Source organism: Penicillium macrosclerotiorum (assembly GCF_028827735.1).
Source record: "Penicillium macrosclerotiorum strain IBT 26536 chromosome Unknown utg000007l_segment0_segment0, whole genome shotgun sequence".
Taxonomy (NCBI): Eukaryota; Fungi; Ascomycota; class Eurotiomycetes; order Eurotiales; family Aspergillaceae; genus Penicillium; species Penicillium macrosclerotiorum.
This window is the reverse complement of record NW_026643086.1, coordinates 1,375,951-1,393,009: the sequence shown is the minus strand read 5'-3', so window position 1 is coordinate 1,393,009 and position 17,059 is coordinate 1,375,951. Positions and strand designations below refer to the sequence as shown.

Below are 17,059 nucleotides of genomic sequence, written 5' to 3'. Positions count from 1 at the left end.
GAATGAAGAGAGATCGGAGAAGACGACCGGGGAAAGTGCGCCAAGAATCGGACCAGGAAATCGAAGACCAAAAGAACCGCGTGAGGCTGTTGTAGTCACCCGATGCGAAGTTGAAGTGGAGGGGGTTCGTTCCCCTCGCTGGACCTATGACATACGCTCTATCGGAGGGTCACGTGGCACGCTTGTTTGGTTCGGGGAAACTGGGAATCGCGATTCTCGAATACTACGCCCCAGACTCGCGAGATACGCTTGCCAGCTTCATCTCCAGTCTCGGGATGAACGGGCCGCGTCCATCTACTCGCGCTTTCCTCTGTGATCTCCCGTGTCTGCCGGCGGACTCTAAGATCCGCTTTCTCGGCTGGTGCGTTTCCTCCGGGTACAGCCCAAGCGATGTATAACTCTTAACCTCGATCCCAATGAGGCATGCTAAAATCGATGAATAGCGTGAGCCAATACGATGTTATCACGGGTCATTTAACCCTGGAGCACAACTATCCCCGCAGCCGTGGAGAACCAAGTTCGGTGTCGGTCGATATCAATGCCGTTTTGGCCGACCTAACCTCAGAGGAGCTCCGAGTCGGCTCATGGCTCAACGTGCTAGGCTATGTTCGAGACACAAACCCTCCAGTGTCCTCGTTCTCTTCGTCTCAATCAAATGGAAATGAAGTAACCCAGTCATTACCAACGAAAGTCGCCCCTCGCCCCGTCTATGTTGACGCGGTCATGGTCTTCTCAGCCGGTGCAATTGCACTGGGAGAGTATGAGCGTATCCTACGCACAGTCCAAGATGTGGAGCGGAGAATCCGCTTCTCTACATGAAGCTTCAATCCCAAGCACCGAGGGGTCCAGGAAATTTTCTGCGGATCCGACAAACCTTGGTCCCAATCATAATCTTCTTTTACGATACATGATACCATGCAAAATAATTGAAATAAATCATGATATTAAGGCCTATACATTAATGCGGTGCTCATGCAAGATATGGCTTTTTTTTCACGGTCCCAATCGATGACCGTATAACTTTTCCAAACACCTCCAATGCAAAAAATGCCGATAGGGTATCGATCAATCAAAGCAACAAGAAGCGCGACAACAAAATGAACTGAGAGTAGAATGCCTCAGCCCTCGTCATGACCTTAAACTAATTCGGTCTGCTTCTCCTCATCATTCGGTGGGGCGGCGGCCTGCTGTTGCGGCTTCCTGCGCGCCCGCTTCCCTTCCAGTTTCTTCTTATCCTCCTGCATGCGCACGATCAAATTGCTGCGCATGCGAATTCTGTGCCCATACTTGTAGAATATGAACGGGATCGGCACAATCGCAACCTCCAGCAGCCCCAGCAACGTGCCGGACCAATTCGGCCCAAGGCTGTCGTACATGTACGAGCCTGCCAGGGGCAGAACACCGCCCAAGACGCTGCGAATGACGGAGTTGCCCGCGAGCGCGGAGGCCGCGTACATACCGTAGCTGTAGGTCAGGTAGTTAGAGGCATAGATGAAGACGCCGGTATTGCCGGCGCCGAAGGGGATGCCCGCGAGCAGCGGCACGACCCAGTGGATCGAAGCTGGAGAGCAGGTCCATGCGAACCAGAGCTCGCCGATGGGAATGAGGATTGAGCAGATACACACGAAGGAAACCATTGCTTCCGGATGCACACGCCCCGTTTCAGGGTCAATCGGGTGGCGGTTGATGAGGCGGCGGACGAGCGGCTCGCAGGCGATGGTGATGATTACGCCAATTCCGATACCAAGGAAGGCTAAGCCGGAGAAACCCAGGTCCCAGCCGCGGATGTCTTCGAAGACAATTGGGTAGGCAACGAAGCAGAGGTAAAGGATACCGTAAACAATGGCGATATAGATGTTCCAGAAGATACTGCTCAAAATATAATTAGTTCTCGACCTCCCAACTTGTACGTGATGGGCTTGCCAGCGGGTCAGGTTCGTACCAGATGGGTTCAGTGACGGCCATCACGAATGGGCGGCTTAGGTTCAATTTGAGAGTCTCGTACAGACTGGCCTTCTGGTCATAGCGAGACCACCAACGAGAATCGTCTGTTTCTTTGCGCAGACGCGCTGCCTTCTTCTGCAACAGAGTGGGCGCATACGTCTCCTTCAGAATCAGCGCAAACACCAGGGCCACGCCCGAGAGCATCAACGCGATCCAGCACATCCAGCGCCAGCCAAGGTACTGCGTGACGAAGCCTCCAATCACGGGGCCCAGGACTGCAAACATAATCGTTAGGACACGAAGTCTGGCTTCAAAAAGAGCAATTTAAGGAAGGTACGAACCGGGTCCATTGAGCGGTCCAATACTCCATATCGAAATCGCCAACGCACGATGTTCATCATCCACCAGGTCTGCCACCATTCCGGGTGCAGTAGAAATCATCACACTTCCAAAGAACGCACCGATAAAACGCACGACAATCAACGCCGTCACCGATTTGGCCAGGGCGCAGGGGATGATTAGGACAGTGAAGACAACCAGACAGATCACACAGACCGGCTTCCGGCCATAGACCTCACTCAGCGGGGCCATGAACATGGACCCCATAGCCAGACCGATCAAATAGAAAGTCAGGCCGAGAGTGACAACGGTCTGAGACTGACCGAATTCATCGGCGATCAATTCCACGCCCGAAGTATAGGAAGTGGAATAAAGCACGCTTCGAGAGCATTTGAGTCAGCACGTCATCTGAATTATGAAAAGGGCCCTCTGGGTCAGGGGAGTGGCCTTGTATTTTCAAGACTTACACAATCAAGGTGTTCCACGACAGGAACAACAAACCGAGGGCTTTATACCGTAGTGACCAGTTCTTCGGGTTTTCTAGGTCATCTTCGCCGTCCCAATCCACCTCATAGTTCGGATCCGCCGTCGCATTCGTCGGAATAGTAGTCACTCGCTGCGACAGCGACATATGGTCCGAGACGCGTGAGGCGCGGGCCGTGAGCGTCTTGTCCAGTGCATCTTGGTCAGCCTGGGTGTCTACCGAAGAGATCGACTCTGCTATCGAGTCAGTGTCTCGCGATAGGCGCTCTGTATTCTGGGGCCACTTTTCGGGAGAGTCCGAGGACATTTGTGAAGACATCCTCGATAAATGAGAGGCCGAAAAAAGGTGGCGTCGGTATAGTAATTAAGCAAAGCTCCGCGAGTGGGATTGAGAAGCTTATTCCAGTTTTGTGGTCTCGAGTGGAGACCAGGAACAATGATTTTGGGTTCGAAACGTTTTGGTGGTTAGTGCGGACAAGATGGTGTAAAGCGTCGATATTTCGTTATACATGCATCCAGGAGGCTGGTTTCTTGAGGCGCGAACTCATCAATGAGAAGAACAAGTAGTTTTAGGGAGCTTTTGATTTGAAGAAGCTAGAGTAGAAATAGAAGGATTCGTTAGGCGTAATTGGAAGCCTGCCAGGTTGGTCTCAATTATGGTGAGCCAAGAACCGCGCCCAGGCCTGGATATCAAATCGCGACGAAGAAAAAAAGCAGCACGAGAATTGCACGAAGCTGCCCTCTTTCTACTCAACCTGATTAGAAATTTTCCAAGGACCGCGGACAACCAAGTGGGGCTCGGGGGGAGGGGGAAGTGATAAGCCTAATTTCTGTAACCAGAAGGGCCAGAGCCATGCACGCCGAGGAAGATGATTCACACGGTGAAAAATGAGGGGGCCATTTATCTCGGAAAGCAGGCCGAGGCACCGCGAGTCGACTGGTCCAGTCTAGATATTGAGGGTTGACCTTGCCTCAAATTGTATAAATCCAAGTTGAATATACGCCGGACTTGCATACACGCTGTCTGTTTCCTCCTCTCCCCCAGACCCGACCAGGACTCCAGAAATGGAGTCCATTTCCCCGTGGGTAACAATCAGTCTCCATCTTGAGACCATACCGAGAATATGACAAGGCGTGAGCGTGAGCATCGCCCCCTGTCTGTGTTCGGCCAGTGGATCACGGCCTCGAACCGAGTGGGTTGGCCTAGGCTGGCTAGCGCTTAGCGTGCCGGTTTGCCGAATACGCAATCCATGGGCGTCACGTCTGGCCACCGACTTTTAGAACATGTCTGTCAACCCAGACTGCCCTCCTCGCCGAGAAATTTGAGGGTAGGTGGGGGTCGGGGTTCTCTGCGAACGGCCTTAAGTACCGTTGGGTTGGCAGTCACTGAATTGCCGCGTGGCTGCGCTGTGCTGGCCCTGGGGGAGGCTCAAAGCCGGTGATCGGAGGGGGTTTCAGATATCGGGTGAGTGAACATCCCGACCGTACGTACACATTGTGGGCCATGAGCCGAAAGCAATAGCTGGGACTCGGGAGCATGGAATGCCGATAAAATGAGGTCGAGGTGTATCGAAAAGATCCCGATGGGCACTGCCGCTTCTTAGAATTACCTTTTTTGATTGTCCTTTGCATTCCGTAGCCGAGGACGCGGAAGCATTCCGCAGGTCACGACCCACTCCTTCTTTCGACGATGTTTGGGAGATCTATATTATGCATTTCTCAAATGGACTTGATTCCTTGAGCCCAGAGGAAGAAACTGTTCTCAGAAAGAAAAACAGGGAACTTGAATAGAAATTAGTCTGCAAGTAGATTTACAATACAAAAGAAAACGATGTTTATAGATGCCTCCATGGCTACACTAGTAGATCCGGCGCTTGATTTACTTACTGCCGTTCTTGTCTTTTTCTCTGGGACAGTTTTGAACAGTTTTTTCCTTGACCAATTATCTCCCTCCTATGATGATATTATTTCTGTCAAATCGGTCTCGATGCTGACGGTTCGAGCTCTTTCTCTTTGTTTTATGCATTATTTCAATATGCGAACCCTGATATTATACTCCTAGGAGTTAATGGATAGATAACAGTAAGGCGTCTTTTTCTTTCTGTGATCTAGATCAAAAAAATTGTCCCAAAAGAAAAACAAAACAAATTTCTCTGTTGCTCTGATTCCAGCTCATGAGCCTATAACAGAATCCGTCTGAAGTTTTGGATATGTCGCATGATTTGGATTGGTCGTTCCAAATTGCCGAAGCGCTCGAGGAGAGCACCATGCTAATCTATATAAAAGCGAAGAAAGTTGAGCTTAAAGAAACTGTGGCTGGCATATCAGTGTTGCAAGTGAATGACATCAATAATAAGAATAATACTCGTAGTATGATTATCCATTCGCAGTACAAGTCTGATGACAAGAGAAGGGTATGGTGTTGCTAGACTGCACCGAAATGTGGATGATTTATCTGTCTTTAGACTCATATTTGATTTTGAGCATATCGGTGCATACGAGAGTTTAAATCAAGGCCGCCCAGTCACAAATATAGTGATGCTTATTCCCTACTAATGGTTGATCAGATTCGTTGTGGGATGCCCATTACAGATAGATCATCGTGTCTTGATTTAATTACTTAGGCATTGCATGACCGATTTCGCTCATCTGTCCCGTTACGTCGCAAGTAGAATGGCGAAGACGGATATCAGGCCGCTGAGCGAAAGTTGGCTTCATGAGCCATGACTAGTAACTGTGGGGCATTGGCTAGCTCCGCCTCTGCCATAGGGTGTATCTGGTCGCCCATATTCTTAAACTCTTCAGGACAACTATTGAAGTCACCCGGCTTGATCTGGTTGGCTATTCGTAGCACCCCATCCGTGGTAGCGCATTGACCATTGGAATTGGCTAAGACTATCATCAGTAATTGAATGCTGTGTGGATAAGGACGGTTTGCATTGGTAGTGTTGGAAGCATTGCCATCTACCCCTTGCGCCGCGTGCCCAGAAGCATGACATCAAAAGATATATATATATACTCTGTCGCTTGGACACGGGAAATTTAACATCCCATAGCGTCCTTGAACAAAGTCTCAAGAAGAAGGGAGCTATAAATGAATATTTCTCCTGTCGAAAGAAGTTATTAAAATGGTTCTCAGTCATAATGTTGGCAAAGGGGTTGATTGTTGATTACTGACTACAGAGAGCGACGCGGCTTAGTTTAGCAGAACACGAAAGTAGATCTGACGAATGTTCTGAAGGAATATCTTTCGTAAGTGAAGGTCGTTCCACAGCTAATCAGTGATGAAACAATGGCTCTACAAATGATAGAAGACCTAAGAAGGCGGGAGCACAGTTTTCATGATAAATTGCTGACCGCAGTGGGTAGGCATAATTCTATTTATGGTCCTCATCGAGCTGCTGACTGGATTGGGTGATATAAATAGTTGAATCTTTACGATTGAGTTGATAATTATCTCTTGAGTAATCCTAGTGTAGGTAGGTATAAGTACCGCCGTTTGCTGTAGATTGGGCTGACAATGAGTTTTTGACTTGTCCATTTCACGTGGGGCCTCGGAAGACTAGAGATGGTAAAATAGGTGCTCTGGGGTTTGGAGGGATCTATTTAGCGAGCATATCGTGTTATATCAAGCGAGCTTGGGTATCTCAGGGGCGTGCTCTACTCCACTCCGTAAGGAAAAGTGGCAAGTGGGTAAGGCCGAAAACGGAAATGAAACACCCTGAGCTGCCAGTTATTACCCAGTATAGATGAGGCTTTAATCATCGCAGAGGTAAAAAGACCCCATCCTTCGGCATCTGGCTTTATTTCTGGACGAACCTGGTCTTTCGGCGTAAATCCGATTGAAAGTACATGGGAATTCATGGTTACCTAAACGCCTCGTAATGCTCCGATGGGCCGGCAAATCCGATCTGGGGAGTTGAACGAAGTCGGGAGGACTGGCGAGTGGATCAGGGGCACACTTGGCTGTCTAGCGTGCGACCTTTAAGTTCAAAAGTCTGGGTCCCCCGATCGCAGGCTCGCCGTGCCATTCCTATCCGAGATGGCTGACGTTTCTTATGGAGAATCGATGGAATGGATCAGATCTGAAATTTCGGAGAAATGGCTGCTGCTTAACGAGTCCCTCAGCCAACCACGGCGCACATACTACCTCGTTTAGAACTAACCGAAGAACTAATTTTCTAAGCGACCCTTCAAAAAAAGGGACTCGGGCGCAGTTGCGACCATGCAACAAGAGCGGAGCAACACGAAGCTCGGAGCAATAGACCATTTGTTGAATTCCTTATTAGAAGCAGATGTCAGATTCAAGTGAGGCAAAAAATGAAGAAAAATATTAACCAGTGTCCTCCCTTCATCCGTCTTTTTGCGTGTCGTTCATACCAAATCCCGCAGAGCTTTGAAGCTCCCTAAACTTGAAAGCTCGCAGGTCTAGACTCGACGACGAACTGCGCCACAGAATCCTGAGAGTGTGCTTGTTGACAATTCGCTCTCGCCGACGATTATTTAGAGGGAGCCTTCTCATTATAGCCCCAGACCTCATCGACATCACCCTTTACAGCGCTGGCTGCTCTCCAACTACAAAAACTATCGGGCGTCAGCATACTCTCTGCGCCTGCTGCAACAGCTACATCCGTAGCAGACAAGTGCTGAATTATTTAAGACCATCATCATGATTACCATTGTGATTCCGCTGTTGAGCGCCGCCGCAATCTACCTTTACCATGTCAATACGGCCATGAAACGGGTTCCTGAGGCCGCGCGGCAATCCTCACCTCGCCGATGGACCGTTGACGAGGTCAAAGCTGCCTATGACAAGAGCTTGAAAGCACCTATTGATATAATTCAAAGCCTCCCTCCGAAGCAGTCACGCCGGTATGTGGTGGTGGGTGGATCCGGTATGTCTTAGATCATAGAAAGCCCTATACCCGGATTTCCAGTTCCAACTCCAACCTATAGGGTCATACTTGTAAATGCCCTGGGTTTTTTTTCAATTGCAAATCAGAGTACCGATCTAAAATGTGCATGATACTGACTGCTATCTATGCGCAGGTCTTGTGGGGGGTTGGATTGTCTCGCATCTTCTTGCCCGGGGCGAGGACCCGGCGTCATTGCGTGTGTTGGATCTACTCTCGCCCACCGCGGAAATTCTCGACCAAGGCGTGGAGTATGTGAAGACTAACATCGCCGATGAGCTGGACGTATCTGCCGCATTCGAAAAACCCTGGGCAGAATCAGTTGCCCATCTTCCATTGACTGTCTTTCACACAGCCGCAACCATCCGCCCATTCGAACGCCAGGAGATCTACATTGAACGGTGCGCTAAGGTCAATATCGGCGGCACCAAGAATGTCCTCAATGCCGCGAGGAAAGCCGGTGCCTCGTGCTTTATCTCGACCTCTTCGGGTTCCGTGTCTCTGCACAAGCCTAACTTCTGGATCGCTCCCTGGAAAAAGCTGCCCGAGCACGCAATGCAAGTCATGAGCGATGATGCGAAGCTGCCCCAGCACCACAACGAATTCTTTGGCAACTATGCCGTGACTAAGATCGAGGCCGAGCGCATAGTCCGTGCAGCGGACGACCCGAGTGCTGGCTTCCGAACCGGTTGTATCAGACCTGCTAACGGAATCTACGGCATTGGAAGCGAAGTTAGCAACACCTTGACCGGCTTGTATCTTCGCAACGGTGGCAGCCCAACGTAAGTAGCTGTTCTCCATTTCAACAGTCCCCTCGTATACCTCGATCACATACTCACTAGAGCTCCTTAGCTGGGCCCGCCCCATCATCCAAAGCTTCGTCAACGCGGAGAACGTCTCCATTGCGCATCTGCTCTACGAGCAGCGCCTTCTCGAGCAGTCTCAGCCAAACAGCACACTCCCCAATACCGGCGGCCAGGCATTTGTCGTGACGGACCCGAACCCAGCCATCTCCTTCGACGATGTGTACACGTTGCTCACCACCCTTGCCACCACGCCCATCGCCTTCCCAGCCGTGCAGCCCGTCCCACTGCTGCTGTTGGCCTATGCTGTTGAGTTTTATGTTTATGTCCAGCATGTGTATCTGCCGTGGCTGCTGCCTGCACTGACGGGGGATATTCTGCAGATCCAGCCATCCCTGTTTGCCATCTTGGATGTATTTTGCATTGCAGATGACTCGCGGGCCCGGCGGAGTCCTGCGGAGGGCGGGCTTGGGTATAAGGCGCCGCTGACGACGCTGGATGCGATGTGTAAGGAGCTGGTGGATTGGAATGCGAAAGCGCTGGCGAAGAAGAGCGCCCCGGTCGAGCCGGTGAATGGGGTTGTGAAAGTGGGAGAGGACGGGGTGGACGTGCAGTTTGTGGCACCGGAGAAGATTTAAGATGAGCCCTCGCGTAGGGTGGGTGGATATGGGTTCTTTGTGAATCCGGAACATGGCTCCAACGTGGATTTTATACCTCTTGGAAGTGTTTGTTCTGGGGAAAACATGTCGTCATCCCTTGGTCTATTTTGTTTCAGCAAAATTTAGCGTGTGTAATTAAGGATTTCGTGTATATTGAGATTGAGATGTAAATACTGAAGTGTTAACTCTTTAGGAGTAATGAGAAGAGGAATTAGAAGTGGGATCGCAATGAGTAGCCAATGCTGTGTTGATGTGGGTATATTATATCGAGCTCTTGATGTCTATAAGAGTAAAAAGGGTGAAGTCGTAGAACTTCCAAAACATTGGTGTTAAGAGGCATGCCATAAGAAGAGCAATAGAACACAGAAGGATGCAACGTCCAGCTGAGTTTTCAAAACACGCAGCCTAATTTCACTAAATATGAAACCTCTGGCTGGGTATGTGGATAGCTGGTCAAATATTTAGAACAAGACATTCGTCTGCCACCAACCACACAGCCTCAGATGTCGGGCCTGCGACATTCTGTATCATCGTAATTTGAGAATTCTGGAAGCATTGCTTGCAGATAGTATCATCCGGTGATTCTCAACGCTCAAGAAGGCTGCCTGATGGATCCTCTCGGACGTCTTTGCCCGCGGACGGACATTCTTGCCACGTAGAATAGAGAATGCCATTCGAGGCATACATGTTGTAGCAAGAGAAGACATAACCACGTCGTCTATGGTGCCAATTCCAATTGGGTCCGCAGAGGAGTTTGGCTGGAGAGAAATACCGCCTATCAATCGCTCGACTCGGCGAGCGGACGCTTCTAATCCGTAGAAAGGAAAGCGCGTATCCAATAGATAGCAAGATGCTTTACCGGATCTGCTGTTGCGCTACCTGGCGCCGATGCTCCAGGATCTGCATGCGCAAGCCTTCAGACGCCAATTCCACATCGAGAATCGAGCCAACGCCTCGCTTCCACGTCTCCTCCAGCCCAACAATCTCGCCGAAGCTGCCTTCCTGCGCGATCTTGCGCTGCTTGTTCACCTCTTCCGCCGCATCCTTGGTCTCGGCTAGCTCTTTCTCAAGGTCGCGCAGGATTTCTTCCAGTTGCGAGTTGCCGATCAACCAGGCGTTCTTGCCGCTCTCTTCCAGTAGCGCCAGGTTCTCATGGCGCTTTGTCAGATGCAAACTGGACGTGTAAGCCTTTCGCAGAGTTTCGCACCATTCGGATAAATTGGGAACTTCATCATCTGAGTTGCGGGTTGGTGGGTCGGGGGCCTCATAGCGGGAGAGGTCGATGCCGCCGGTGAGAGGGGTGCCGGTGGCTTTGCGTGAAAGTTCTTGTTGAAAAAGGGGTGTAAACTTGGGCTCTGGGGACTCTGGAATTGTGGGGTGGAGGGTCGAGGCGTGTTCGGGAGCTAGCTCGGCGTTGATGAGCTGCTGGGCTTGATGGCGCGCAGAGGCTGAGGGCTGGGCATCCACGTCTGGAGATGGTTAGCAGGAGGTACAGTCCCAATTGAGTAGTTGAGGAAGACATACAAGGGAGCGAGTCATGCGCTTCATTGATGAGCGGCATTCTGATAGAAGGAGGTAGTGGTGGGTTGTGACGAGTGAGGAGATGCGAATCAAACCCGGACCTTCGACGAACCTGGGAAGGCTCGGCCCTGATGAGCCCAAGGCGGTGAGGCTCTCAACAATTCCACGTGATCTTATCGGTTATCAGGCGCTGAATTGACTGGCAGAATCTGGTACGCGGCGATTGGTGCTTTACTCCTGCAACTAAACCCCTAAATCCCCGACTATCACCTTCAGGTTGTGGCGTCCGGCGAATGACGAGCAAGATGTAGTGACTGCAGTGCGATGGTGTAACCCTGATGACCATGTCCTTGGACAGACAGCGTCGGTACCTGAATGCCAACACAGGTCCAGGTTCCCCCGCTTCCCGACTCGCGCAAGCAGAAACGCCTAGGTAAGCGCATAAATCACATATGCCAGCTCTGACAACCTAAACCTTGTATACCCATCGACTTCATATCCATATCGGGCGTATATCAAGCTCCGGGCGGGGAAACGAGAAGACTAGAGAACGGGGTCTAAGCTAGTTTGGGCACGCGGAATGTGTAAATGCGCGAATCCGTGACGATCACCGTGCATGCATACTCAAAAGGGACGGTCAAGGGCCCCGGCCAGCCCTGTTTCCCTTCCATCACACGCTTGCTGAGCGGGGATGCCACTCTCTGATCCTCTTATCTTCCTCTTTCCGGGCACCCGGAGGCTTACTTTTGACGGGAAGCGATATTCCATCACCTCCGACTCCCGTTCGGTCATGGGTTCTTCATGCTGCCTTTAGGTGTGACGCAGAGCTTAAGTACTCGTGTGCCACCCCGTTCTTGAGAGCGAAAGGCCCACGGCCTGACATACTCATTGACCTCACACGGTGCTTGGTGTGCCCACCCGGATGTGTTAATCCCTACTCTTTCCATATCCACTTAAGCCCTAAGCATACGCTACGGATACTGCATAGACCATGGCGAACCTGCGACTTGGCGTCGCCTTCGGCGCCATCACTCTGACCCTGCTGGTGTTCATGCAATTGCTTGCCGTGGTATCGCATACCGAACAGGCACCAGTCTCTAGCTTTAGCAAAAGCTTCAATCAATGGAGAAGCCGAGCGAGCTCGGCAGCCACAGACAATAGTCTGTTTTTGGTTGGTGCGGGCAAGGCAGATGTTACTGGGTATGGTCTCCTCCCCTGTCATCTACATGCGATCCTGGCGGGATGAAAGAAGCACGGAGTTAATTATAAGACTCTAGGCCGGTCGTCGAGGTTGACTTCAATGGCTATGCAAGCCTGGATCAGCTGGGCACGGGTCTGCGACAGCGAATTTACTCCCGTGCCTTTATATTTGCAGATCCTAATACGCCTGAAGATACCTTCATTTATCTTGTCCTCGATACGCTCGCTGGTGATACAGCAGTGAGACATGGAGTCCTGCAAGGACTCGCCGCCCTAGGCAGCGACTATGCGCGATATGGCGAGCACAACGTTGCACTCACTGGAACCCATTCCCACTCCGGACCAGGAGCGTGGATGAATTACCTGCTACCTCAGATCCCGACCAAGGGATTTGACAAGCAGAGCTACCAGGCGATTGTGGATGGTACCATCCTGTCCATCCAGAGAGCGCACGAAAGTTTGACCACGGGACGCTTGTCTTTTGGGTCCATTGATCTCGAAGATGCCAACATCAACCGCAGCCCATATTCATATGATCACAACCCCGAGGAAGAGAAAGCCAAGTACTCGGCCAACGTCGAAAAGACGCTGACCCTCCTACGATTCGACCGGGAATCGGATAATAAGACTGCGGCAGTGTTGACCTGGTTCCCCGTGCATGGCACATCCATGTACAATAATAACACAATAGTCACTGGCGACAATAAGGGCGTTGCTGCTTATCTGTTTGAGCGCAGCATTGATGGCGATTCTCGATTCGCTGACGATGTGGTGATCGGCTTCTCACAGGCCAATGTCGGAGACACCAGCCCGAACGTTCTCGGTGCATGGTGCGAGGACGGATCTGGGGAGATGTGCACCTATTCTGACAGCACTTGTGGCGGGACCAACGAAGATTGTCACGGCCGAGGCCCGTACTTCCGGGAACAAGACAACGGTGCGAAGAGCTGCTTTGAGATTGGCAAGCGTCAGTATGTTGCTGCAAAGACGCTCTACGAGGACATGAGCTCCAGCGCGACGGCGATCACGGGAAGTTCGGATGTGCGCTCCTTCCACGTCTACCAGGACCTGAACGGGTACAGCTTTCCATCTCCGTTCAACGGAAGTACATTGAAGACCTGTCCCGCGGCGCTAGGATACTCCTTTGCAGCGGGTACAACTGATGGTCCTGGTGCATTTGACTTCACACAGAATGCAACAAGCCCGGCCACAGAAAACCCGCTATGGGCAGTCGCCCGGGCGTTCATTCATCAGCCCAGTGAGGAGCAACAGCAATGCCAAGGGGCGAAGGATATCCTGCTGGATGTTGGAACGCTCACCGAGCCCTACGCATGGGCTGCCGACATCGTAGATATCCAGGTGTTGCGAGTCGGGCAGTTATTTGTTATCGTCTCGACTAGCGAAGCCACGACCATGTCGGGCCGTCGGTGGAAGGCGGCCATTGCCAGCGCCGCCCAAAATAATCTATCCGTCTCAAACCCGCAGGTGGTTCTCGGCGCCCCGTCGAATAGTTACGCTCATTATGTCGCGACGGAGGAAGAGTACGACGTCCAACGCTACGAGGGGGCGTCAACGCTTTACGGACCCAACACCCTTGCCGCATACATTAACCTTACCCTCACGTATCTGCCTTATCTTGGGAGCGCTTCCGACATCGCCAATCTCCCCGACATCCCGACAGGGCCTAGCCCGCCTGTTAACACCAACCGGTCCCTTAGCTTCATTACCGGGGTAGTCTATGATGGGGCTCCGATCGGCAAGTCCTTCGGCGATGTGGTCTCGAACCCGGCCAACCAGACCTACGGCCCGGGAGACTACGTCAATACGACTTTTGTTGGCGCCAACCCGCGCAACAATCTCCACCAGGAGTCAACTTTTGCGGCGGTTGAAAAGCAGAACACCGCTTCGGGGGAGTGGGAAGTTGTCCGCGATGACGGCGACTGGAACCTAGTATTCTCGTGGGATCGCACCAACACAGTCTTGGGGTACAGCGAGGTGACGATACAGTGGCAGATCGAGGATGATTATTACAGTGTGGGTGACCCGAATCCAGTGCAGAGTGGTACGTATCGTATGCACTACTATGGAGACTCAAAGAGTGTCCTTGGGGAGATCTCGTCGTTCGAGGGGATCGGGGGGACTTTTACGGTAGTCTCGTAAGCTTTATGATTATGAATTCATGGACGCAGCAGTATGCCCGAATGATGGGGTTTAATAAATCTGTCGGAATATAGCTATCCATCATAGCTACCTATCATAATTATTATTCTATCCTAGTTGTCAACCTGCCGAGTACGAGAAGAGGAGAGTAAATCGCATTCTCTCTCTCTCGATGGGACGTCCCACACCTGCAGGTATGCCCTTCCTGCATCGCAAGCATTTTTGAATATTCTTGAAATTGTCCTTTGTTATTAGCCCTGATTTAAAGCACATACGATGGTCTATTATTACTCAAAACAAAGCCAATTGAGAAAACTACCGGGGGCGTTGCTCCGCCAATCACAGCGCCGAAGCGCCCAACCGTGGGCGTCTACTGCAACAGCACGATGTCGCGCGCGCGACGGGGCTGCTCTTTTCCCCATCTTTGTCCTTCTTTGACTTCTCTTCGACCAATTTCTTTTCTTACGACTCCTGATCTTTCAGCCTAGGCTGAAACATGCTAGTCCCACAATGCCCTCCTGGCAATGGCGCTTCCGGGCGCTCTGGACCAGTGCATACAACGTGAGCCTGTTAGGCACGCATGAAGTGGAAGCTATAACCTCGCTCAATTGCCTCGAGTGCCCCCCCCTTAGGGTAATCTCTGCGTTTCTGCGTTTCCTTTCTCTCAATTTTTTTTCTTTCTTGCCGTGTTCTGTCGCGGATTGCCTCATTCTTTTTTTTGTTTGTTACTGGTGGCTTTTTTGAGCTGACCACTACCGAGTCTCGTCTCTCTTTCTGGCCTGTATCGTCCGCTCTCAATTCTCCATTGCCTGTGCCTAACAGCCATGCAGCACAACCATTGATTCCAATATTTTCCCCGTTGATGTGCCTTCGGGGTTCTTAAAAGGGACGGGTTATTTGTTTCCCTTCCTGCAGCTCTTTGTGTTTCACTGCCACCGTCGCTTATATCTTCTTTTGATATTTCATTCTCATTCTCGACCCTATTTGCGCCATTCGTTGCTACGTGCCTTGACTGCCACTTCTCTTCTTATTCTCACTCGCTTTGATCCAAAGACCTCAAGCACCAGTCTGAGATTCTCAGAATGCTCCTCGCCCATTTTGCGGCGTTGCTTGGGCTCGCATGCACCTGCTCTGCGGGCCCTATCGCCCGATCCGCTGTGCCTGACAATATTGCTGGCTCCTCAGAGGGATCTCTTGGTTCCTCAGAGGTGGGAAGTGCTTCTACAAGCCAGGATGAGGGAATCCTGACTATTACTCCTTTAACTCCGACATGGCTGTCGACTTGGACTGCCTCTGCAGAGTCAACTACTTCCCCAGTGCCAAATACATCTCCAGAGCCAACTACATCTCTGGGGCCCGCCACTTCAACCTCTGCTGTTACCCCAAGTACCTCGAGAGGCGCGGCCTCTTCGGCCGTGAACGGCCAGGCTGATTCAACAACTTCGACTTCATCCCATTCAAGCTCCACTCCTGTCTATCACACTTCGTCATCCTTTATTGTACATGCGCCAGAGACGAGTACTTCTTCTTCGTCGTTCTCATTACCAGTTGTAATCACCATGCCGCACAGTTCATTTACGAGTCCTTTGACATCACCAGCAAAGACCCATGCACCATCCTCTGCAGCAGCAGACTCCTCTCGAGCATACCTCGGTGATGGAACGGCTATTTCGTCAACAACGACGCCTTCTCCAGGACCATCATCGCCTTCGCCCGATACGCCGGACGTCTCTTCTTCAACTACAATCCATACAAGCAAGACGTCTCCGTCACCTTCGGAGAATATTTCCATTTCGCCAAAAGGCAGCGGCAGATTGACCCCGACTTATGTCCATAGTTCGTCGACATTAATAAATAACGGGAATTTGCGATCTCATCTCCCCGTTCATACGAGTACTGGCTCTCAAAGCCCGTCGCCTCAAGGTGTAGTTAATACCCTCGGAGCACCAGTTATAAGCACTCCGCTTTATACTTCAAAGAGTGCTACTACTACTGTGGCGACTCCTGCATTACCTAAAGAACAAACATCGGCGTCCTTTATCTCGCCCACTTCATCGTTAAGCACTACTCCAATTGACTCTTCAACTCCACAGACAGCTAGCCCCACAGTCGGTATTGTGGCTACTCTTGCTGATGGAACCACGGACTCTAGCACTGCCGAATCTCTAGCGACAGAAGAGTCCTCCTCCACCATAAAGGGATCTACAAACGTTCAACCCACAAGTCCTGTCACAGTTACTTCCACGACTGGGATGACACAGCAACTTTCTCCCTCAGCCCTTCCCACAACTTCCAGTCCTCGCCTTACAGTCACCATCACCGAGCCTGTCATCGTGTACATATCCAAAGGGGCCACCGAAGCGTTTTCTACAACAACCCTCCCGGCCTCGCAGTCTCACACAGGAACAGCCGAGACGGCTTCTACACAAGCAACACCCAGCAAGTCAGCCGAACGCACAGTCTCTAGCTCAACTTCCTCACAGGCCCAGGAGACAGTAGAGACGTATACCATCCACGCCACAGCGACCGAGAGCGTCACGGTGACTATGCCCGGTAGAACCGTTACCGTGACCGCAGAAACGACGACCGCAGAAAAGACAACCGAAGAGCAGCTCACGTCCAAATCATCTGCAGCGCTGAGTCCCACTACTACCCAATACGCTGCTACTACAGCCGCCATTGATAGTGGCAGTGAGGGCGGCGTAACCTTCACTCCTGTGACTCCATCTTGGTTTGTCACAGTGACGGAAACTGTGACTTCGTGGAGGGAGACGACGACCAAGACGGTTGTCGAGACTATGACCGTTACTACGCGGGCGTAGAATGCGGTGTTGTCTCGAATCTCGAATTCAATACACGGAAGCATGACTGCGTTGAAGTTTGTGATGTCGGCGCCATATTACTGCCTGCTAAGATACCTGCAATTTAGTCTTAATCTTCATATTTTCACAGCGAAAATGGCTTCTTTTCTCTTTCTCATATATTCTTAATTAGTCCTTGGTTAAAAGAAATGTGCAATATTCCAAAACATACAAAA

General features: G+C 51.1%; 7 protein-coding genes across 7 annotated transcripts; 3 read left to right on the top strand and 4 right to left on the bottom strand.

Moving 5' to 3' along the window:
- Positions 1–146: 146 nt before the first annotated feature.
- N7462_007330 (nuclear telomere cap complex subunit Ten1) lies at positions 147–819 on the top strand (the record flags this gene model as incomplete). The annotated part of the gene is made up of 2 exons (XM_057079048.1): positions 147–361; positions 444–819. 2 exons carry the CDS (start codon positions 147–149, stop codon positions 817–819), a joined length of 591 nt encoding a protein of 196 aa, XP_056931718.1.
- Positions 820–1,136: 317 nt separating this feature from the next.
- Positions 1,137–3,085, bottom strand: N7462_007329 (MFS transporter; the record flags this gene model as incomplete). The annotated part of the gene is made up of 4 exons (XM_057079047.1): positions 1,137–1,869; positions 1,943–2,219; positions 2,286–2,662; positions 2,751–3,085. 4 exons carry the CDS (start codon positions 3,083–3,085, stop codon positions 1,137–1,139), a joined length of 1,722 nt encoding a protein of 573 aa, XP_056931717.1.
- Positions 3,086–7,435: 4,350 nt separating this feature from the next.
- On the top strand, positions 7,436–9,120 carry N7462_007328 (putative 3-beta hydroxysteroid dehydrogenase/isomerase family protein; the record flags this gene model as incomplete). The annotated part of the gene is made up of 3 exons (XM_057079046.1): positions 7,436–7,661; positions 7,816–8,461; positions 8,532–9,120. 3 exons carry the CDS (start codon positions 7,436–7,438, stop codon positions 9,118–9,120), a joined length of 1,461 nt encoding a protein of 486 aa, XP_056931716.1.
- Positions 9,121–9,996: 876 nt separating this feature from the next.
- N7462_007327 (pre-mRNA-splicing factor SPF27 family protein) lies at positions 9,997–10,702 on the bottom strand (the record flags this gene model as incomplete). Its single annotated transcript, XM_057079045.1, has 2 exons — positions 9,997–10,610; positions 10,666–10,702. 2 exons carry the CDS (start codon positions 10,700–10,702, stop codon positions 9,997–9,999), a joined length of 651 nt encoding a protein of 216 aa, XP_056931715.1.
- A 951-nt stretch (positions 10,703–11,653) lies between these two features.
- N7462_007326 (neutral/alkaline ceramidase) lies at positions 11,654–14,022 on the top strand (the record flags this gene model as incomplete). The annotated part of the gene is made up of 2 exons (XM_057079044.1): positions 11,654–11,862; positions 11,940–14,022. 2 exons carry the CDS (start codon positions 11,654–11,656, stop codon positions 14,020–14,022), a joined length of 2,292 nt encoding a protein of 763 aa, XP_056931714.1.
- Positions 14,023–15,055: 1,033 nt separating this feature from the next.
- N7462_007325 (uncharacterized protein) lies at positions 15,056–15,814 on the bottom strand (the record flags this gene model as incomplete). The annotated part of the gene is made up of 2 exons (XM_057079043.1): positions 15,056–15,496; positions 15,545–15,814. The coding sequence occupies 2 exons, from the start codon at positions 15,812–15,814 to the stop codon at positions 15,056–15,058; spliced, it is 711 nt and encodes a 236-aa protein (XP_056931713.1).
- A 603-nt stretch (positions 15,815–16,417) lies between these two features.
- N7462_007324 (uncharacterized protein) lies at positions 16,418–16,888 on the bottom strand (the record flags this gene model as incomplete). The annotated part of the gene is made up of 1 exon (XM_057079042.1): positions 16,418–16,888. The coding sequence occupies one exon, from the start codon at positions 16,886–16,888 to the stop codon at positions 16,418–16,420; it is 471 nt and encodes a 156-aa protein (XP_056931712.1).
- Positions 16,889–17,059: the final 171 nt, after the last annotated feature.